At 44.9% G+C, this 24587-nt stretch overlaps 1 protein-coding gene across 1 annotated transcript in view; it reads right to left on the bottom strand.

Moving 5' to 3' along the window:
- LOC129715086 (uncharacterized) overlaps positions 1-24231 on the bottom strand; it is a gene marked incomplete at its 5' end in the record, with an annotated part of 31048 nt that extends 6817 nt beyond the window's left edge. Inside the window, 2 exons of the mRNA XM_055664942.1 lie at positions 20353-20745; positions 20841-24231. Of these exons, the coding sequence (XP_055520917.1) occupies positions 20353-20745; positions 20841-24231 (3784 nt within the window). The remainder of the gene's footprint in view (positions 1-20352; positions 20746-20840) is intronic.
- Between the last annotated feature and the right edge of the window lie 356 nt (positions 24232-24587).

The following is a 24587-nucleotide window of genomic DNA, read 5'->3' on the forward strand; positions in this document are numbered from 1 at the left end:
ATTTAAGAGGAGTTAGATGTGGCCCTTGTGGCTAAAGGGATCAGGGGGTATGGAGAGAAGGCAGGTACAGGATACTGAGTTGGATGATCAGCCATGATCATATTGAATGGCGAATGGTGCAGGCTCGAAGGGCCGAATGGCCTCTACTCCTGCACCTAATTTCTATGTTTCTATGTTTCTATCTCCCTCTCTCCCTCTCTCACTTACCAAAACTTATTCAAAACTTTCGGAAACTTTTGCAACTGTCCGAAACTTTTCAAAACTCTTAAAAAACTTTTCCAAAAGTTTCCAAAAGTTTCCAAAACTTTCCCCCTCTCTACAAGTCTATATCAAGAGAGTCAAGAGTCAATTTAATTGTCATTTTGACCCCTTGAGGTCCAAACGAAATGCCGTTTCTGCAGCCATACATTACAACAAATAGACCCCAGACACAACATGATTTACATAAACATCCACCACATCGCTGTGATGGAAGGCCAAAAAAACCTATCTCCCCCCCCCCCCCCCCGATGTCAGAGTCAAAGTCAAAGCCCCCGGCTGGCGATGGCGATTGTCCCGCGGCCATTAATGCCACGCCGGGTGATGCGAGGTCGCACAGCGGTTCTTGGTGTTAGAGCCCCCGGCGTGCGCTCGCAGAGTCCCGCGGCCATTCCAAGCCGCGCGGGGCAGTGATGTCAGGCCCCGCTCCAGGAGCTCTTCAACCCCGCAACTCGGGCGGGAGAAGTCTATATAACTCTATATAACCCACTACAAGTCTATATAACTCTATATAACCCACTACAAGTCTATATAACTCTATATAATCCACTACAAGTCTATATAACTCTATATAATCCACTACAAGTCTATATAACTCTATATAATCCACTACACGTCTATATAACTCTATATAACCCACTACAAGTCTATATAACTCTATATAACCCACTACAAGTCTATATAACTCTATATAACCCACTACAAGTCTATATAACTCTATATAACCCACTACAAGTCTATATAACTCTATATAATCCACTACAAGTCTATATAACTCTATATAACCCACTACAAGTCTATATAACTCTATATAACACACTACAAGTCTATATAACTCTATATAATCCACTACAAGTCTATATAACTCTATATAACCCACTACAAGTCTATATAACTCTATATAATCCACTACAAGTCTATATAACTCTATATAATCCACTACAAGTCTATATAACTCTATATAATCCACTACAAGTCTATATAACTCTATATAATACAATATAACTTATAGACTTATAGAGTTACAGTGGGTTACTGGACCAAGTGCAGACCCGTTGGGTCTGCTCCCCCAATGGTGTGATCCCCCAACCCAATATTCCACCATGCACCCGTCTCCTCCATTGGAACTGAGCCCGTTCCCAAATGTAAGATTCCAGCCCTCCCCTGCCTGCTGCAGCAGTGAAAAGTTCAGAGTGTTCCTGTGTTGCAACTTCGTTTCGAAGTGTGTTGGAAGCTGACATGTAAATGGAGAAGCCCGTTTATTTTTGAAATACTTGGGGGGGGGGGGGGGGGGCGTGGAGAAGGATTTGATTAAAAACGTGCCCTTCAACACGACGAAATGAAATGAGGAGCGGATACTTAGAAAGGAAAGCGAAATCTCTACCGGAATGGAAAATATCTCGGAGATTGAGCGTCTGGATTGGGCGTGGCGATGAATCAAAGGAAGAAATGCAGCCGGACGGCAGGCGGACGGCAGCCGGACTGATTTGAGTTTTATATTGAGTTTTATAGGGGGTTATATAGAGTTACAGTGGGTTATATATAACTATATAATATAATATAGCACACTATAACCCACTACAAGTCTATATAATTCTATATAATCCACTACAAGTCTATATAAGTCTATATAATCCACCACGACTCTATATAACTCTATATAATCCACTACAAGTCTATATAATACACTATAATCCACTACAAGTCTATATAACTCTATATAATCCACTACAAGTCTATATAACTCTATATAATCCACTACAAGTCTATATAACTCTATATAACCCACTACAAGTCTATATAATTCTATATAATCCACTACAAGTCTATATAAGTCTATATAATCCACCACGACTCTATATAACTCTATATAATCCACTACAAGTCTATATAATACACTATAATCCACTACAAGTCTATATAACTCTATATAATACACTACAAGTCTATATAACACACTATAATCCACTACAAGTCTATATAACTATATAATACAACATAACACACTATAACCCACTACAAGTCTATATAACTATATATAATACAATATAACACACTATAGTCCACTATAACTACATATAACCCACTACAACTCTATATAACTCTACATAATACACTATAACCCACTACAAGTCTATATAACTCTACATAATACACTATAACCCACTACAAGTCTATATAACTCTACATAATACACTATAACCCACTACAAGTCTATATAACTCTATATAATACAACATAACACACTATAACTCTATATAACACACTATAACCCACTACAAGTCGATATAAATCTATATAATACATTATAACCCACTACAACTCTATATAAATCTATATAACACAATATAATCCACTATAACACACTATAACACACAAGGAAGGACATTCTTGCCATAGAGGGAGTGCAGAGACGGTTCACCAGACTGATTCCTGGGATGTCAGGACTGTCTTATGAAGAAAGACTGGATAGACTTGGTTTATACTCTCTAGAATTTAGAAGATTGAGAGGGGATCTTATAGAAACTTACAAAATTCTTAAGGGGTTGGACAGGCTAGATGCAGGAAGATTGTTCCCGATGTTGGGGAAGTCCAGGACAAGGGGTCACAGCTTAAGGATAAGGGGGAAATCCTTTAAAACGGAGATTAGAAGAACTTTTTTCACACAGAGAGTGGTGAATCTGTGGAACTCTCTGCCACAGAGGGTAGTTGAGGCCACACAGTTCATTGGCTATATTTAAGAGGGAGTTAGATGTGGCCCTTGTGGCTAAAGGGATCAGGGGGTATGGAGAGAAGGCAGGTACGGGATACTGAGTTGGATGATCAGCCATGATCATATTGAATGGCGAATGGTGCAGGCTCGAAGGGCCGAATGGCCTCTACTCCTGCACCTGTTGTCTATGTTTCTATGTTTCTATCTCCCTCTCCATCTCTCACTTTCCAAAACTTATTCAAAACTTTCGGAAACTTTTCCAACTCTCCTAAACTTTTCAAAACTCTTAAAAAACTTTTCCAAAAGTTTCCAAAACTTTCCCCCTCTCTCCCTCCACCTCCCCCTCTCCCTCCCCTCTCTCTCCCCTAGTGGGTTATATAGAGTTACAGTGGGTTATATAGAGTTACAGTGGGTTATATAATATATAACACACTATAATCCACTACAAGTCTATATAACTCTATATATAATCCACTAGGTCTATATAATCACTACCACTATAAACTCTATATAATCCACTACAAGTCTATATGAAGAGAGTCAAGAGTCAATTTATTTGTCATTTTGACCCCTTGAGGTCCAAACCAAATGCCGTTTCTGCAGCCATACATTACAAACACATAGACCCAAGACACAACATAATTTACATAAACATCCACCACATCGCTGTGATGGAAGGCCAAAAAAACTTATCTCTCCACTGCACTCTCCCCCCCCCAATGTCAAAGTCAAAGCCCCCGGCTGGCGATGGCGATTGTCCCGCGGCCATTAAAGCCACGCCGGGTGGTGCGAGGTCGCACACCGGGTCTTGGTGTTAGAGCCCCCGGCGTGCGCTCGCAGAGTCCCGCGGCCATTCCAAGCCGCGCGGGGCAGTGATGGCAGGCCCCGCTCCAGGAGCTCTTCAACCCCGCAACTCGGGCGGGAGAAGTCTATATAACTCTATATAACCCACTACAAGTCTATATAACTCTATATAACCCACTACAAGTCTATATAACTATATATAACCCACTACAAGTCTATATAACTCTATATAATCCACTACAAGTCTATATAACTCTATATAATTCACTACAAGTCTATATAACTCTATATAACCCACTACAAGTCTATATAACTCTATATAATCCACTACAAGTCTATATAACTCTATATAATTCACTACAAATCTATATAACTCTATATAACCCACTACAAGTCTATATAACCCTATATAATACACTACAAGTCTATATAACTCTATATAATACACTACAAGTCTATATAACTCTATATAATCCACTATAACCCACTACAAGTCTATATAACTCTATATAACCCACTACAAGTCTATATAACTCTATATAACACAATATAACACACTATAACCTATATAACACTATAACACACTATAACCCACTACAAGTCTATATAACTCTATATAACACAATATAACACACTATAACCCACTACAAGTCTATATAACTCTATATAACACAATATAACACACTATAACCCACTACAAGTCTATATAACTCTATATAACACAATATAACACACTACAACTCTATATAAGTCTATATAACAGACTATAATCCACTATAACTCTATATAACTCTATATAATCCACTATAACCCACTACAAGTTTACATAACTCTATGTAACACAATATAAACCACTATAACTCTATATAACACACTATAATCCACTACAAGTCTATATAACTCTATATAACACACTATAACCCACTACAAGTCTATATAACTCTATATAACACAATATAACACACTATAACCCACTACAAGTCTATATAACTCTATATAACTCTATATAATACACTATAACTCCACTACAAGTCTATATAACTCTATATAACACAATATAATCCACTATAACAAACTATAATCCACTACAAGTCTATATAACTCTATATAATCCACTAGGTCTATATATTCCACTATAATCCACTATAACCCACTACAAGTCTATACAACACACTATATTCCACTATAATGCACTTCAACAAACTACAAGTCTATATAAGTCTATATAATACAATAAGACAAACTATAACCCACTATATTCCACTATAACCCACTACACGCCTATATAACTCTATATAATACACTATAACTCCACTATAACACACTATAACCCACTACAAGTCTATATAACTCTATATAATCCACTACAAGTCTATATAACTCTATATAACCCACTACAAGTCTATATAACTCTATATAATCCACTACAAGTCTATATAACTCTATATAATCCACTACAAGTCTATATAACTCTATATAATCCACTACAAGTCTATATAACTCTATATAATCCACTACAAGTCTATATAACTCTATATAATCCACTACAAGTCTATATAACTCTATATACTACACTATAACTCCATATAACCCACTACAACTCTATATAAGACAATATAACCCACTATAACAAACTATAATCCACTATAACTCTATACAAGTCTATATAACACACTATAGCACACTATAACCCACTACAAATCTATATAACTATATATAATACAACATAACTCTCTGCCACAGAGGGTAGTTGAGGCCACAGTTCATTGGCTATATTTAAGAGGGAGTTAGATGTGGCCCTTGTGGCTAAAGGGATCAGGGGGTATGGAGAGAAGGCAGGTACGGGATACTGAGTTGGATGATCAGCCATGATCATATTGAATGGCGAATGGTGCAGGCTCGAAGGGCCGAATGGCCTACTCCTGCACCTCATTTCTTTGTTTCTATGTTTCTATAACACACTACAAGTCTATATAATCCACTACAAGTCTATATAACTCTATATAACACACTATAACCCACTATATAACACTATATAACTCTATATAACACAATATAACACACTATAACCCACTACAAGTTTATATAACTCTATATAACACACTATAACCCACTATATAACTCTATATAACTCTATATAACACAATATAACACACTATAACCCACTACAAGTCTATATAACTCTATATAACACAATATAACACACTATAATCCACTACAAGTCTATATAACTCTATATAACACAATAGAACACACTATAACAAACTATAATCCACTACAAGTTTATATAACTCTATATAATGCATTTCGTTGTCTCTGTACTGTACACTGACAATGACAATTAAATTGAATCTGAATCTGATAATACACAAGTGTATATAACTCTATATAACACACTATAACCCACTATAAGTCTATATAACTCTATATAACACACTATAACACACTACAACACACTATAACACACTATAACACACTATAACACACTACAACACTATATAACACACTATAACACACTATAACACACTACAACTCTATATAACACACTATAACACACTTCAAGTCTATATAAATCTATATAACTCTATATAACCCACTATAACCCACTACAAGTCTATATAATCCACTATAACAAACTATATTCCAAATTATAACCCACTATAATGCACTTCAACAGACTACAGGTCTATATAACTCTATATAATCCACTAGGTCTATATATTCCACTATAATCCACTACAAGTCTATATAACTCTATATAATCCACTACGTCTATATAACTCTATATAACCCACTACAAGTCTATATAACTCTATATAACCCACTACAAGTCTATATAACTCTATATAACCCACTACAAGTCTATATAACTCTATATAACCCACTACAAGTCTATATAACTCTATATAATCCACTACGTCTATATAACTCTATATAATCCACTACGTCTATATAACTCTATATAACCCACTACAAGTCTATATAACTCTATATAACCCACTACAAGTCTATATAACTCTATATAACCCACTACAAGTCTATATAACTCTATATAACCCACTACAAGTCTAAATAACTCTATATAATCCACTACAAGTCTATATAACTCTATATAATCCACTACAAGTCTATATAACTCTATATAATCCACTACAAGTCTATATAACTCTATATATAACCCACTACAAGTCTATATAACTCTATATAATCCACTACAAGTCTATATAACTCTATATAATCCACTACAAGTCTATATAACTCTATATAATACACTACAAGTCTATATAACTCTATATAACCCACTACAAGTCTATATAACTCTATATAATACACTACAAGTGTATATAACTCTATATAACCCACTACAAGTCTATATAACTCTATATAACCCACTACAAGTCTATATAACTCTATATAATCCACTACAAGTCTATATAACTCTATATAATACACTACAAGTCTATATAACTCTATATAACCCACTACAAGTCTATATAACTCTATATAATACACTACAAGTCTATATAACACACTATAACACACTACAAGTCTATATAACTCTATATAATCCACTACAAGTCTATATAACTCTATATAATCCACTACAAGTCTATATAACTCTATATATAACCCACTACAAGTCTATATAACTCTATATAATCCACTACAAGTGTATATAACTCTATATAACCCACTACAAGTCTATATAACTCTATATAATACACTACAAGTGTATATAACTCTATATAACCCACTACAAGTCTATATAACTCTATATAATCCACTACAAGTCTATATAACTCTATATAATCCACTACGTCTATATAACTCTATATAATACAATATAATACACTATAACCCACTACAAGTCTTTATAACTCTATATAACAGACTATAACCCTCTACATAATCCACTATAACAGACTATAATCCACTGTAACTCTATATAACACACTATAACACACTATAATCCACTACAAGTCTATACAAGTTAATATAATACAATATAACACACTATAATCCACTACAAGTCTATATAATACAATACAACACATTATAATCCACTGTAAATCTGTATAAATCTATATAATCCACTATAACCGACTATGACCCACTATAATTCCATATAACAAACTACAAGTCTATATAACTCTATATAACACAATATAACACACTATAATCCACTACAAGTCTATATAACTCTATATAACACAATATAACACACTATAATCCACTACAAGTCTATATAACTCTATATAACACAATATAACACACTATAACCCACTACAAGTCTATATAACTCTATATAACACAATATAACACACTATAACCCACTACAAGTCTATATAACTCTATATAACACAATAGAACACACTATAACCCACTACAAGTCTATATAACTCTATATAACACAATATAACACACTATAACCCACTACAAGTCTATATAACTCTATATAACACAATATAACACACTATAACCCACTACAAGTCTATATAACTCTATATAATCCACTATAACCCACTACAAGTCTATATAACTCTATATAACACAATATAACACACTATAACCCACTACAAGTCTATATAACTCTATATAACACAATAGAACACACTATAACCCACTACAAGTCTATATAATTCTATATAATACAATATAACAAACTATAACCCACTACAAGTCTATATAACTATATAATATAACACACTATAACCCACTACAAGTCTATACAAGTCTATATAATCCACTACAAGTCTATATAACTCTATATAATACAATATAACACACTATAATCCACTGTAAATCTGTATAAATCTATATAACACAATATAACAGACTATAACCCACTACAAGTCTATATAACTCTATATAACACAATATAACAGACTATAACACACTACAAGTCTATATAACACACTATAATCCACTATAACCCACTATAATCTTCCTGCATCTAGCCTGTCCAACCCCTTAAGAATTTTGTAAGTTTCTATAAGATCCCCTCTCAATCTTCTAAATTCTAGAGAGTATAAACCAAGTCTATCCAGTCTTTCTTCATAAGACAGTCCTGACATCCCAGGAATCAGTCTGGTGAACCTTCTCTGTACTCCCTCTATGGCAAGAATGTCTTTTCCTCAGATTTGGAGACCAAAACTGTACGCAATACTCCAGGTGTGGTCTCACCAAGACCCTGTACAACTGCAGTAGAACCTCCCTGCTCCTAGACTCAAATCCTTTTGTTATGAATGCCAACAGGCCAAAACTGCAGACAATCAATGATACTAGAGGAGCCTTTGCACATAATACACGAGGTGCGGGCCTCCCTTTTGCACCTATTTCCAGTGTTTGTAGACTTGTAGAGTTATATAGACTTGTAGTGGACTATAATGCATTTCGTTGTCTCTGTACTGTACACTGACAATGACAATTAAATTGAATCTGAATCTGAATCTGAATCTGATAACCCACTATAATTCTATATAACACAATATAACACATTATAACCCACTATAACTCTATATAATACAATAAGACACACTATATTCCACTATAACAAACTATAATCCACTATAGCTCTATATAACTCCACCATAACCTACTATAATGCACTTCAACAAACTACAAGTCTATATAACTCTATATAATACATTATAACACACTATAACTCTATATAACTCTATATAACACAATAAGACAAACTATAATCCACTATATTCCACTATAACAAACTATAATCCACTATATTCCACTATAACAAACTATAATCCACTATATTCCACTATAACAAACTATAATCCACTATATTCCACTATAACAAACTATAATCCACTATATTCCACTATAACAAACTATAATCCACTATATTCCACTATAACAAACTATAATCCACTATATTCCACTATAACAAACTATAATCCACTATATTCCACTATAACAAACTATAATCCACTATATTCCACTATAACAAACTATAATCCACTATATTCCACTATAACAAACTATAATCCACTATATTCCACTATAACAAACTATAATCCACTATAACAAACTATAATCCACTATATTCCACTATAACAAACTATAATCCACTATATTCCACTATAATCCACTATTATTCCACTATAACAAACTATAATCCACTATATTCCACTATAACAAACTATAATCCACTATATTCCACTATAACAAACTATAATCCACTATATTCCACTATAACAAACTATAATCCACTATATTCCACTATAACAAACTATAATCCACTATATTCCACTATAACAAACTATAATCCACTATATTCCACTATAACAAACTATAATCCACTATAGCTCTATATAACTCCACTATAATAGACTATAATGCACTTCAACAGACTACAAGTCCCAGAATCCTCTCTGTGCTCCCCACTGTAATGGCGGCGATATTTCCCAGCCGCCCCCGCGCGTGTGCAAGCCCTGTATCTCCCGCCTTGTCTCCGCCGGCGACACCGCGTCCCCGCCCCCTCCCCCCCCCCGGTGGGTCGCTCACCTCCTCCTCTCCCCGCCGCCGCCCTTCGGCCCCGCCCCGGCCGCTCCTATCCCGCTCCGTCCCGGCCTTTTCCCCCCCCCGAGCGGCGAGCGGCGGAGCGGCGGACAAAATGGCGGCCGACAGCGACGGTGTGGGGTAGTACGTCACCGGGACCCGCGTAGTACGTCGGGATGGGTTGACGTCACCGGGGTAAAACGTCACCGGGACCTGGGTAGTACGTCGGGAGGGCTGACGTCACCGGACCAGTACAGGGGTAAAACGTCACCGAGACCCGGGTAGTACGTCGGGAGGGGTGACGTCACCCGGCCAGTAACGGGGTACAACGTCACCGAGACCAGGGTAGTACGTCAGGCGGGGTGACGTCACCGCGGTTAAACGTCACCGAGACCCGCGTAGTACGTAGGATAGGTTGACGTCACCGGGCCAGTAACGGGGTTAAACGTCACCGAGACCCGTGTAGTACGTCGGGCGGGGTGACGTCACCGGGCCAGTAACGGGGTAAAACGTCACCGAGACCCGGGTAGTACGTCGGGCGGGGTGACGTCACCCGCGACAGTGCCCGGGGTAAAACGTCACCACGCAAATGCCCCGATGCTAAAACGTCACCGAGAACTGGGTAATACGTAGGGGTAGGTTGACGTCACCGGGGTAAAACGTCACCGAGACCCGGGCAGTACGTAGGGGTAGGTTGACGTCACCGGGGTAAAACGTCATCTGTCAATCACCATCTCACCTGTCAATCATCCTCTGCAAGAGCATCTTTGAAAATCCCATCCACAATTTGTTGTGTAAATGGCCCCAAAACACTGAGTGCATCGACTCTATCTGTTGCATCTTCACCGCCCCACCCCGGGGTGTCCGGGCGTGCAGGGACACGGTCGATAGACGCGTAGAAACACTGGAAATAGGTGCAAAAGGGGAGGCCCGCACCTGGAGTATTGTGTGCAAAGGCCCATAAAACCCCTCTAGTATCATTGATTGTCTGCAGTTTTGGCCCCTGTTGGCCTTTATAACAAGAGGAGTTGAGTCCAGGAGCAAAGAGGTCCTTCTGCAGTTGTACAGGGTCTTGGTGAGACCACACCTGGAGTATTGTGTACAGTTTTGGTCCCCTAATTTGAGGAAGGACATTCTTGCTATTGAGGGAGCCCAGCGTAGGTTCACCAGGTTAATTCCCGGGATGGCGGGACTGTCATATGCTGAGAGAATGGAGCGGCTGTGGGCTTGTACACTCTGTGGAGTTTAGAAGGATGAGAGGGCATCTCATTGAAACATATATGTGAGATTGTTAAGGGTTTGGACACGCTAGAGGCAGGAAACATGTTCCCGATGTTGTGTGTATGTGTGTGTGTGTGTGTGTGTGTATATATATATGTGTGTGTGTGTGTGTGTGTGTATATAATGTTTGTCTTAATGGGAAAGGGGGGTTAAAGGGGGTATTTTGGGAAGGAAAATGGAATTAAGGGGGTTTTAATTAGCAGGGAGGTTCTACTGCAGTTGTACAGGGTCTTGGTGAGACCACACCTGGAGTATTGTGTGCAGTTTTGGCCTGTTGGCCTTCATAACAAGAGGAGTTGAGTCTAGGAGCAAAGAGATCCTTCTGCAGTTGTACAGGGTCCTGGTGAGACCACACCTGGAGTATTGTGTACAGTTTTGGTCCCCTAATTTGAGGAAGGAGACACAGAGAGACAAGAGACACAGAGCGGTTCACAACTCAAGAGTCAAGAAAGTTCACAGTCATATATTTTTTCAGATACGGCAATGAAATCCTTGGTTTGCTTCAGCACAACAGAATATAGACGGCATGAAAGTAAGCATGCAGGTACAGCAGGCAGTGAAGAAAGCCAATGCATGCACCATTCGCCATTCAATATAGATGGCTGATCATCCAACTCAGTATCCCGTACCTGCCTTCTCTCCATACCCCCTGATCCCCTTAGCCACAAGGGCCACATCTAACTCCCTCTTAAATATAGACAATGAACTGGCCTCAACTACCCGTCTAGGAGCAAAGAGGTCCTTCTGCAGTTGTACAGGGCCCTTGGTGAGACCACACCTGGAGTATTGTGTACAGTTTTGGCCTGTTGGCCTTCATTACAAGAGGAGTTGAGTCTAGGAGCAAAGAGGTCCTTCTGCAGTTGTACAGGGCCCTGGTGAGACCACACCTGGAGTATTGTGTACAGTTTTGGTCTCCTAATTTGAGGAAGGACATTCTTGCTATTGAGGGAGCCCAGCGTAGGTTCACCAGGTGAATTCCCGGGATGGCGGGACTGTCATATGCTGAGAGAATGGAGCGGCTGTGGGCTTGTACACTCTGTGGAGTTTAGAAGGATGAGAGGGCATCTCATTGAAACATATATGAGATTATTAAGGGGTTTGGACACGCTAGAGGTGTGTGTGTGTATATATATGTGTGTATGTGTGTGTGTATATATATATGTGTGTGTGTGTGTGTGTGTATATATGTGTGTGTGTGTGTGTATATATATATGTGTGTGTGTATATATATGTGTGTGTGTGTGTGTATGTATGTGTGTGTATGTGTGTGTATATATATATATGTGTGTGTGTGTATATGTGTGTGTGTGTGTGTGTGTGTATATATATATATGTGTGTGTGTGTATATATATATATATATATATATATATATATATGTGTGTGTGTGTGTATATAATGTTTGTCTTAATGGGAAAGGGGGGTTAAAAGGGGTATTTTGGGAAGGAAAATGGAATTAAGGGGGTTTTAATTAGCAGGGAGGTTCTACTGCAGTTGTACAGGGTCTTGGTGAGACCACACCTGGAGTATTGTGTGCAGTTTTGGCCTGTTGGCCTTTATAACAAGAGGAGTTGAGTCTAGGAGCAAAGAGGTCCTTCTGCAGTTGTACAGGGTCTTGGTGAGACCACACCTGGAGTATTGTGTGCAGTTTTGGCCTGTTGGCCTTCATAACAAGAGGAGTTGAGTCTAGGAGCAGGGAGGTTCTAGTGCAGTTGTACAGGGTCTTGGTGAGACCACACCTGGAGTATTGCGTACAGTTTTGGTCTCGAAATCTGAGGAAGGACATTATTGCCATAGAGGGAGTGCAGAGACGGTTCACCAGACTGATTCCTGGGATGTCAGGACTGTCTTATGAAGAAAGACTGGATAGACTTGGTTTATACTCTCTAGAATTTAGAAGATTGAGAGGGGATCTTATAGAAACTTACAAAATTCTTAAGGGGTTGGACAGGCTAGATGCAGGAAGATTGTTCCCGATGTTGGGGAAGTCCAGGACAAGGGGTCACAGCTTAAGGATGAGGGGGAAATCCTTTAAAACCGAGATGAGAAGAACTTTTTTCACACAGAGCGTGGTGAATCTCTGGAACTCTCTGCCACAGAGGGTAGTTGAGGCCAGTTCATTGGCTATATTTAAGAGGGAGTTAGATGTGGCCCTTGTGGCTAAGGGGATCGGGGGGTATGGAGAGAAGGCAGGTACGGGATACTGAGTTGGATGATCAGCCATGATCATATTGAATGGCGGTGCAGGCTCGAAGGGCCGAATGGCCTCTACTCCTGCACCTAATTTCTATGTTTCTATGTTTCTATTGTGTACAGTTTTGGCCTGTTGGCCTTTATAACAAGAGGAGTTGAGTCTAGGAGCAGGGAGGTTCTACTGCAGTTGTACAGGGTCTTGGTGAGACCACACCTGGAGTATTGCGTACAGTTTTGGTCTCCTAATCTGAGGAAGGACATTCTTGCCATAGAGGGAGTGCAGAGACGGTTCACCAGACTGATTCCTGGGATGTCAGGACTTTCATATGAAGAAAGACTGTATAGACTTGGTTTATACTCTCTAGAATTTAGAAGATTGAGGGGGGGATCTTATAGAAACTTACAAAATTCTTAAGGGGTTGGACAGGCTAGATGCAGGAAGATTGTTCCCGATGTTGGGGAAGTCCAGGACAAGGGGTCACAGCTTAAGGATAAGGGGGAAATCCTTTAAAACCGAGATGAGAAGAACTTTTTTCACACAGAGAGTGGTGAATCTGTGGAACTCTCTGCCACAGAGGGTAGTTGAGGCCACACACAGTTCATTGGCTATATTTAAGAGGGAGTTAGATGTGGCCCTTGTGGCTAAAGGGATCAGGGGGTATGGAGAGAAGGCAGGTACGGGATACTGAGTTGGATGATCAGCCATGATCATATTGAATGGCGAATGGTGCAGGCTCGAAGGGCCGAATGGCCTCTACTCCTGCACCTGTTGTCTATGTTTCTATGTTAAGGAACTTGTGTTAAGTTGCAAGAGAAGGGTTTGGATTGAGATTCAATTTAATTGTCATTGTCAGTGTACAGAGACAACGAAATGTTTGGAGGGTTTGGAGTTGGAGCTTTCAGAAATACATGCCTCCACAAAGAAATAAAGAACAAAGAACACACACAGGAGAACAGAAGGCTTGTCATAACATGGAAAGGGTGATCTGGATAGGCATATCTTTCTTTATTGCTTTGGAGCAACAATCATGCGGTGAGAATGTGTAGTTGGTTTAGGTTGGTGTTTATAATGGAGGTTGTTAATGGGATCTTTCTCCATGACATGTAGCAATGTTACATAATTTTGAGATTTAAAAAATCAAGTCTGCAATTTATCCCATCAGATAAAGCATAACAATAAGTTTAATTTGACACCTAATTCACTTTCATATCTCAAGTATTAAAAAAGTTATGGCCATTTTCATACTCGGAAATTAGCATCTTGTTCCCTATTGATTTTCAATGGACATTACAAAAAAGCTGTGATCTTGGATAATCAAAGGCCCATTTCTTAAGGAAAGATTAACATTTTTAAATAGCCTAAGTGTCCAAAGATTATTCACAAATAATTCACAATATAACATGATTTTTATATCTAATTTACATTAATTTATAGGCCAAATGGAAGGAATTTAGTGTTCAATTGCTGTAAATAAATGCCCATTTAAATCGGCTTTGTAGTGGGTTCATGTGAACGCGCTGGTTTAGAACGTTGACATCGCGCTGGATTAGTGCCCTCAAATGCCGAGAAAAATACTGCGGGATATAAAAAGCCCAAAATGAACTACTCGCTATAGATAACTTGATATTCAGGGTTATATATATGCCCCATTTAATGTAAAAATAAGGTACATACCTTTAATTGTTTGCTTTATAAAACCCTGGGGCTGCCAGAGGTTGCGGAATGAGACAGTAATTTAAAAACTATTAGAACTATATTATCGAGGCCTATAAAACTAATAATACCTTTTGCGACCGGGTCTTGCAGCGATTTTTCGTTAATGATTTACTAGGCTGAACATCTGCGATTAGAACAGCCTAGTAAAAATCGCGTTTTAAACCCGCCCCCTCCAAACAGCTCCAAAATCGCCGACCATGGCTGAGGGCAGATTCCCAATGACGATTCAGGTAGGTTTTGTAACATACCTATGACATGGGCACCATCCTTCTTCCTTTGTGACACATCTCCGAGTTTGGCTGTGTCATTAAGGCGAGTTATGGTTGTCTATGTTGGATTGTAGGCACCAAGGGTAGATACTAGTCTGTGAGATGGTTTGTGCTGTTTAGATGTGTTTATGTTGGGATAAAAGATCAGGCATAGATGATGGTTGTGTGACCTTTGCAAAAGGATTTCTTATCGTTGCCAGGAACTGAGAAAGTAACTCAAGTCTTGATACTCTTTCATTTGTTGGTGAAGAATGCTTTTAGTGATGAAGCATTACATTCCTTTCCTCCACTGATAGTAGGAGGTTGTAATTCAGAATGAAACTAGACCCGAGCTTGGAAAGGAGGAATTATAATTTATCAAGTGTGACAAGTATATGGCCTTTGTGAGCTTGGAGTTGGGAATTGTGTGATTAGAACTTTGTCGTTACCACTTTGTAAGAATGGGGTAAAACTCATCTTTAATCTTTGTAATCCATAAGTAACAGTATTTTAACTAAGTGGTTGTAAGGAAATTAATTGTGAAGTGTATTGTGTTTAATTAAGATTGTAAGTATTTAGACTTTGTTTAAATCGGAAGTTTTACATAGAAACATAGACAACAGGTGCAGGAGTAGAGGCCATTCGGCCCTTCGAGCCTGCACCATTCACCATTCAATATGATCATGGCTGATCATCCAACTCAGTATCCCGTACCTGCCTTCTCTCCATACCCCCTGATCCCTTTAGCCACAAGGGCCACATCTAACTCCCTCTTAAATATAGCCAATGAACTGTGTGGCCTCAACTACCCTCTGTGGCAGAGAGTTCCACAGATTCACCACTCTCTGTGTGAAAAAAGTTCTTCTCATCTCGGTTTTAAAGGATTTCCCCCTTATCCTTAAGCTGTGACCCCTTGTCCTGGACTTCCCCAACATCGGGAACAATCTTCCTGCATCTAGCCTGGATTATTTATGTCTTCCTTAGTGAAAACAGAACCAAAGTAGTTATTCAATTGGTCTGCCATGTCCTTGTTCCCCATGATCAATTCACCTGTCTCTTATCCTTAAACTGTGTGTGTGTGTGTGTGTGTGTGCCCCTTGTCCTGGACTTCCCCAACATCGGGAACAATCTTCCTGCATCTAGCCTGTCCAACCCCTTAAGAATTTTGTAAGTTTCTATAAGATCCCCTCTCAATCTCCTAAATTCTAGAGAGTATAAACCGAGTCTATCCAGTCTTTCTTCATAAGACAGTCCTGACATCCCAGGAATCAGTCTGGTGAACCTTCTCTGCACTCCCTCTATGGCAATAATGTCTTTCCTCAGATTTGGAGACCAAAACTGTACGCAATACTCCAGGTGTGGTCTCACCAAGACCCTGTACAACTGCAGTAGAACCTCCCTGCTCCTAGACTCAAATCCTTTTGCTATGAATGCTAACATACCATTGGCTTTCTTCACTGCCTGCTGCACCTGCATGCCTACTTTCAATGACTGGTGTACCATGACACCCAGGTCTCGCTGCATCTCCCCTTTTCCTAATCGGCCACCGTTCCTTGGAGCGCAGGAGGATAAGGGGCGATCTTATAGAGGTGTACAAAATCATGAGTGGAATAGATCGGGTAGATGCAAAGAGTGTCCTTCTAAGTGGGGAATGTTGCCCTATTAAATCTTTCCCCCTCCCCACCTTAAACCCGACCAACATGCCCCGTCTACACTTCCCACCCCGACCAACATGCCCCATCTACACTAGTCCCCCCCCGACCAACATGCCCCGTCTACACTAGTCCCACCCCGACCAACATGCCCCATCTACACTAGCCCCACCCCGACCAACATGCCCCGTCTACACTAGTCCCACCCCGACCAACATGCCCCGTCTACACTAGTCCCACCCCGACCAACATGCCCCATCTACACTAGCCCCACCCCGACCAACATGCCCCGTCTACATGCCCCGTCTACACTAGTCCCACCCCGACCAACATGCCCCATCTACACTAGCCCCACCCCGACCAACATGCCCCATCTACACTAGTCCCACCCCGACCAACATGCCCCATCTACACTAGTCCCCCCCCCGACCAACATGCCCCATCTACACTAGTCCCACCCCGACCAACATGCCCCATCTACACTAGTCCTCACCCCGACCAACATGCCCCGTCTACACTAGTCCCACCCCGACCAACATGCCCCGTCTACACTCATCCCCCCCCGACCCACCTGCCCCATCTACACTAGTCCCACCCCCGACCAACATGCCCCGTCTACACTAGTCCCACCCCGACCCAACATGCCCCATTTACACTAGTCCCACCCCGACCAACATGCCCCATCTACACTAGTCCCACCCCGACCAACATGCCCCGTCTACACTAGTCCCACCCCGACCAACATGCCCCATCTACACTAGTCCCACCCCGACCAACATGCCCCATCTACACTAGTCCCACCCCGACCAACATGCCCCATCTACACTAGTCCCACCCCAACCCGCTGAGTTAAACAATAGACAATAGGTGCAGGAGTAGAGGCCATTTGGCCCTTCGAGCCAGCACCGCCATTCAATGTGATCACGGCTGATCATCCCCAATCAGTTCCCCGTTCCTGCCTTCTCCCCATATCCCCTGACTCCGCTATATTTAAGTGCCCTATCTAGCTCTCTCTTGAAAGTATCCAGAGAACCGGCCTCCACCACCCTCTGAGGCAGAGAATCCCACAGATTCACACAACTCTCTGTGTGGAAAAGTTTCTCATCTCAGTCCCAAATGGCCACAGATTCACACAACTCTCTGGGTGGAAAAGTTTCTCCTCGTCTCCGTTCTAAATGGCCGACCCCTTATTCTTAAACTGTGTGTGTGTGTGTATATATGTGTGTGGCCCCTGGTTCTGGACTCCCCCAATATCGGGAACATGTTTCCTGCCTCTAGCGTGTCCAAACCCTTAACAATCTCACATATATGTTTCAATGAGATGCCCTCTCATCCTTCTAAACTCCACAGAGTGTACAAGCCCACAGCCGCTCCATTCTCTCAGCATATGACAGTCCCGCCATCCCGGGAATTAACCTGGTGAACCTACGCTGGGCTCCCTCAATAGCAAGAATGTCCTTCCTCAAATTAGGGGACCAAAACTGTACACAATACTCCAGGTGTGGTCTCACCAGGGCCATGTACAACTGCAGAAGGACCTCTTTGCTCCTGGACTCAACCTATCCATGTTCTCCACAGATGCTGCCTGATCCGCCCGCTGAGTTACTCTTTCGCGAAGGGAATATCCTGTCCGGAACTGGAGACTTATCCCCTTTTAACCATATAATAACCATATAACAATTACAGCACGGAAACAGGCCATCTCGGCCCTACAAGTCCGTGCCGAACAAATTTTTTTCCCCTCAGTCCCACCTGCCTGCACTCACACCATAACCCTCCATTCCCTTCTCATCCATATGCCTATCCAATTTATTTTTAAATGATACCAACGAACCTGCCTCCACCACTTCCACTGGAAGCTCATTCCACACCGCTACCACTCTCTGAGTAAAGAAGTTCCCCCTCATGTTACCCCTAAACTTCTGTCCCTTAATTCTGAAGTCATGTCCTCTTGTTTGAATCTTCCCTACTCTCAGTGGGAAAAGCTTGTCCACATCAACTCTGTCTATCCCTCTCATCATTTTAAAGACCTCTATCAGGTCCCCCCTTAACCTTCTGCGCTCCAGAGAATAAAGACCTAACTTATTCAACCTATCTCTGTAACTTAGTTGCTGAAACCCGGGCAACATTCTAGTAGATCCCCCTCTATTTTGTTGACATCCTTCCTATAATTGGGCGACCAAAATTGTACACCATACTCCAGATTTGGTCTCACCAATGCCTTGTACATTTTTAACATTACATCCCAGCTTCTATACTCAATGCTCTGATTTATAAAGGCTAGCATACCAAAAGCTTTCTTTACCACCCTATCTATATGAGATTCCACCTTCAAGGAACTATGCACGGTTATACCCAGATCCCTCTATTCAACTGCATTCTTCAATTCGCTACCATTTACCATGTACGTCCTATTTTGATTTCTCCTGCCAAGGTGTAGCACCTCACACTTATTTTATGTGATATATAATTTATATTAATAAAAATTATATTTTTTCACAAACATTCTCCACACAGATGCTGCCTGACCCGCCCGCTGAGTTACTCTTCCGCGAAGTGAATATCCTGTCCGGACCCGGAGACTTATCCCCTTTTATATTCTTCTAAAAATGTCCTCCACACAGATGCTGCCTGACCCGCCCGCTGAGTTACTCTTTCGCGAAGTGAATATCCTGTCCGTACCTGGAGACTTATCCCCTTTTATATTCTTCTAAAAATATTCTGCACACAGATGCTGCCTGACCCGCCGGCTGAGTTACTCTTTCGCGACGGACGGGATCTATCGATTAGTCCACCCACCGTTGATTATTTTAAAAATGTTTAATGAATATTCGTTTCGAAGATTCAATCAGAAAGATTAAGAGAAAATTTCCATTCACACATCGATCTAACTATTCGGTCGAACACAGACATATATAAATTTATTTTAAATATATAAACAGGCCCTTCGTCGACGGTCGGGGCCTAACAGGGCGCGGAACCTTCGTCAGCGGGCGGTTGCTCGTCGGCGGATTTGGCGCCCTCCGCTTTGACCGTGGCGTGCGAGTGTTGGTGGCGGCGTAGGTTGTCGAGGCGGTTGTAAGTGCGCGAACAAACTTGGCAAGCGTAGGGCTTCTTGCCGGTGTGGATGGTCTGGTGGGCTCGGAGCGCCGCGCCGGTGCCGAAAGTCTTGCGGCAAATTTCGCATTCGTACGGTTTTCCCCGGCCCGCGCCGCCGCTTCCGCCGCCGCTGCCGTCCCCCTCCCCGTGGGATAGCCTGACGTGCTCCTGCAGGGCCGAAGGGTCCTCGAAGAGCTCGCCGCAGCCCTGGCAGCGGCAGAGGCCGCCGCCCCACGCCGGGAGGTGCCGCAGGACGGCGGGGACTTGCCACGAACCCGCGCGGGGCGTCTCCTCCTCCCCGCCTTCCTCCTCCCCCAATTCCTCCTCCTCCAGTTCCACCACCTCCTCCCCGTGGCTCATCTGGTGGTCGGTGAGGGCGGAGGAATCAGCGAAGGAGCGGTCGCAAGCATCGCACTGGAACGGGCGCTCCCAGGCGTGTCGGAGCCGGTGCTGGGCTCTGGCGGTCTCGTCTGGGATGGGGTCCCCGCAATCTGGGCAGCGAGCCCCCTCCCCCTCTCCCTCTCCCTCTTCCACCACCTCCCCATCTTCCGCCACCTCCCCATCCCCCTCGCCCTCGCCCCAGACGTGGAGAAGACGGTGGGAGGCGAGGGAGAAAGCGTCGGGGAAGCGCAGGCCGCAAACCTCGCACCGCGCGCCCTCGGGTTGCGGGGAGGGGGAGGGGGGGAGAGGGGGCGGGGAGGAGGGGGCGGGCTGTTCCGACGGCTGGGGCTTTGCCGCATCCGCCGTTTCCGCCGCTGATCCCGCCACCGCCCAGCGCAGCGAGCGGCCGCAGCGATGCTGAGCCAGGTCCTCGGCCTTGGCGAACGACCGCCCGCACGCCCGGCAGATGTTGGCGCCGGCACGGGCGTGTCCGGTGCGGTGGGTGCGCAGGGCGGCGGAGGAAACGAAACCGTCGCCGCAGAGCGTGCAACGAAACGGGCGATCGCCCAAGTGGACACGCTGGTGACGTCGGAGGTTGTCGAGGCGGTTGTAGCTGCGCGGACACGCCTGGCAGCGGAAGGAACGGTCGGCCGGCGCCACGATGCGCCGTTTGGGCCGGTTGTTGCCGCCGTTGCCGTTGCCGCCGCCGCAGCGGTGCCGGGAGAGTCCGTGGGCTTTCCCGAACGTTTTCCCCCGCACTCCCGGCAGCGGTACTCGGGCCGGTGGGAGAGCCGGTGGCGGGAGAGAGCGCCCGGCTCGCTGAAAATCTCGCCGCAATCCCCGCACTGGAGGGACGGGCGCCGGTGGAGCTCCGCGTGCTCGCGGCAGCTCTGCCGGTCGGCGAAGAGCGCGCCGCAGGAGGAGCAGCGGAAGCCGCGGCAACGGTGGCGGGAGGTGGCGCGGGGCAGCGGGTCGCCACAGTCGGGGCAGCGGACGGTCGTGTGGGTGGAGCGGTGCGAGCGCAGGAGCGCGGAGGAGGTGAAACCGTCGCCGCAGAGCGTGCAACGGAAGGGGCGGTCTCCCAGGTGAACACGCTGGTGTCGGCGGAGGTTGTCTAGACGGTTGTAACTCCGCGGGCAGGCGTGACAGCGAAACGATTTCGCACCCGTGTGTACGGCTTGGTGGGCGAGGAACGACGATGCTTTCGCGAAACGCCGTCCGCAAACGGCGCAGGAATACGCCGGTGGGAGACGCCCGGCGTCTGGGAACCCCCCCACCTCCAGCGAGCCCCCACCGTGGCACAGACGGTGAGTCTGCAGTCTAGACAGGTCGGGGAAAGACTCGCTGCAGATCTCGCATTCGAACGTGACGTCCTCGTGCGCCAGACGGTGAGTCTGCAGTCTAGACAGGTCGGGGAAGGTTTCGTCGCAAGCATCGCATTCGTAACGAACGTCTGCGTGCGCGAGACGGTGAATCTGAAGTCTAGACAGGTCGGGGAAGGTTTCGTCGCAAGTGTCGCATTCGTAACGAACGTCCGCATGCCCCAGACGGTGAGTCTGCAGTCTAGACAGGTCGGGGAAGGTCTCACGACAGACATCGCACTCGAAGGAAACGTCTGGGTGGCCCAGACGGTGCGTTTCGAGTCTAGACAGGTCGGGGAAAGACTCGCTGCAAATGTCGCACTCGAAGCTGACGTCTGAGTGGGCCAGACTGTGCGTCTGGAGGCTAGACAGGTCGGGGAACGTCTCGCCGCAGACGGCGCAGTCGATAGTCACGTCTGGGTGGGAGAGGCGGTGCGTCTGCAGGCTAGACAGGTCCGGGAACGTCTCACCGCAGACGTCACAGACGGCGGCCATGTCTGAGTGAACCAGACGGTGCGTCTGCAGGCTAGACAGGTCGGTGAATGTCTCCCCGCAGGCCCCGCACTCGACAGTCACGTCTGGGTGGGCTAGACGGTGTTTCCCGAGGCTAGACAAGTCCGGGAATGTCTCCCCGCAAGTGTCACAGCCAAAGGCCACGTCTGAGTGGTCTAGACGGTGGGTTTGCAGGCTGGACAAGTCCGGGAAAGTTTCCCCGCAGACATCACAGACAACAGCCACGTCTGAGTGGTCTAGACGGTGCGTCTGCAGGCTAGACAGGTCCGGGAAAGTTTCCCCGCAGACATCACAGACAACAGACACGTCTGAGTGGCCCAGACGGTGGGCCTCCAGCCCAGACAGGCTGGGGAAAGTCTCGCCCTCGCAGACATCGCACTCGTAGGAGACGTCTGGGTGAACCAGACGGTGAGCCTCCAGCCCAGACAGCTCGGGGAAAGCCTCGCCGCAGACGGCAACATCCGGGGCGGCGCGAGACGGGGAGGGCGCGGGCAACGGGTCAGGGTCGGCGCGTGCGTGCGCCAGTCGGTGGAGGCGGAAGGCTGGCATGTCGGTGAATGTTTCCCCGCAGGCCTCGCAGGGGAAGGTCATCCCCACGTGGGCGAGACGGTGGCTAGACAGTGCCGCCGGGCGCGCGAAAGTCTCGCCGCAGAGGTCGCAGCGGTAACGGGGGCGTGGGCGCGGGGAGGCAGCGGCGATTTCGGCGGCGGCGGGTGGAAAAGTTCCCTCCACGTCCCCCTCCCCGTCTCCGCCGTCTCCGCCGCCGCTCTGCCCGTGTCCGCGCTGATGGCGGCGCAGATTGTCCAGGCGGTTGTAACTGCTGCCGCACGCCAAACAGCGGTACGGTTTGTGGCCCGTGTGGATGGACTGGTGGGCGCGGAGGGACGCGGGGACGCCGAAGGACTTGGCGCAGACGGGACAACGGAAGGGTTTCTCCCCCGTGTGCGAGGCCTGGTGCGCGAGGAAGGTGGAGAAGAGGTTGAAGGTCTTGCGGCAGAGCAGGCAGGATAACGGCCGCTTCGGGCGCCCGTGGGCCCGTTGGTGGCGTTTGAGGTTCTCGGCCCGGCTGTACGCGCGGCCGCAGTCCGCGCAGCGGTGGGTTTGGCGGTCGGCGGTTTGGCAGCGGTGGGCGGCGAGTCGGGACGCACGGATGAAACCGCGCCCACAGTCCGCGCAGCGGTGGGGTTTCCCCGGATGCGCTGGGGGCGTTCCCCCGGGTACGCCCGCCACCGAACCCGCGCGGTGCGTCTCCTGATGCCGGTTCAGCCGGGCGGAGTCCGGGAAGGTCCGGGCGCAGGTCGGGCAGCGGTGGAGGCGCGGGGGGAGCAGGTGGGAGCGTTGGTGGCGGCGGAGGTTGTCCAGGCGGTTGTAGGATCGGCCACAGGACGGGCAGGGGAAGGGCTTGTGGCCGCTGTGGATGGAGCGGTGGGCGAGGAGCTTGGTGGAGTGGGCAAAGGAACGGTCGCACACGTCACAGCTGCATCGGGGAGGAGGTGGGAGAAGATGGGAGGAGATGGGAGGAGATTTGAGAAAATTGGAGGAGGAGATTTGAGAAGATTGGAGGAGATTTGAGAAGATGGGAGGAGATTGGAGAAGATGGGAGGAGATTTGAGAAGATGGGAGGAGATTTGAGAAAATTTGGAGAAGATTTGAGAGGAGATGGGAGAAGAGATTGAGAAAATTTGAGAAGATTTGGAGAAGATTGGAGAAGATTTGAGGAGATTGGAGGAGATTTGAGAAGATTTGAGGAGATGGGAGGAGATTGGAGGAGATGGGAGAAGATGAGATTGGAGATGGGAGGAGATTGGAGGAGAGATGGGAGGAGATTGGAGGAGATGGGAGAGATGGGA

Source organism: Leucoraja erinacea, unplaced genomic scaffold (assembly GCF_028641065.1).
Source record: "Leucoraja erinacea ecotype New England unplaced genomic scaffold, Leri_hhj_1 Leri_1000S, whole genome shotgun sequence".
NCBI classification, from domain to species: Eukaryota; Metazoa; Chordata; class Chondrichthyes; order Rajiformes; family Rajidae; genus Leucoraja; species Leucoraja erinaceus.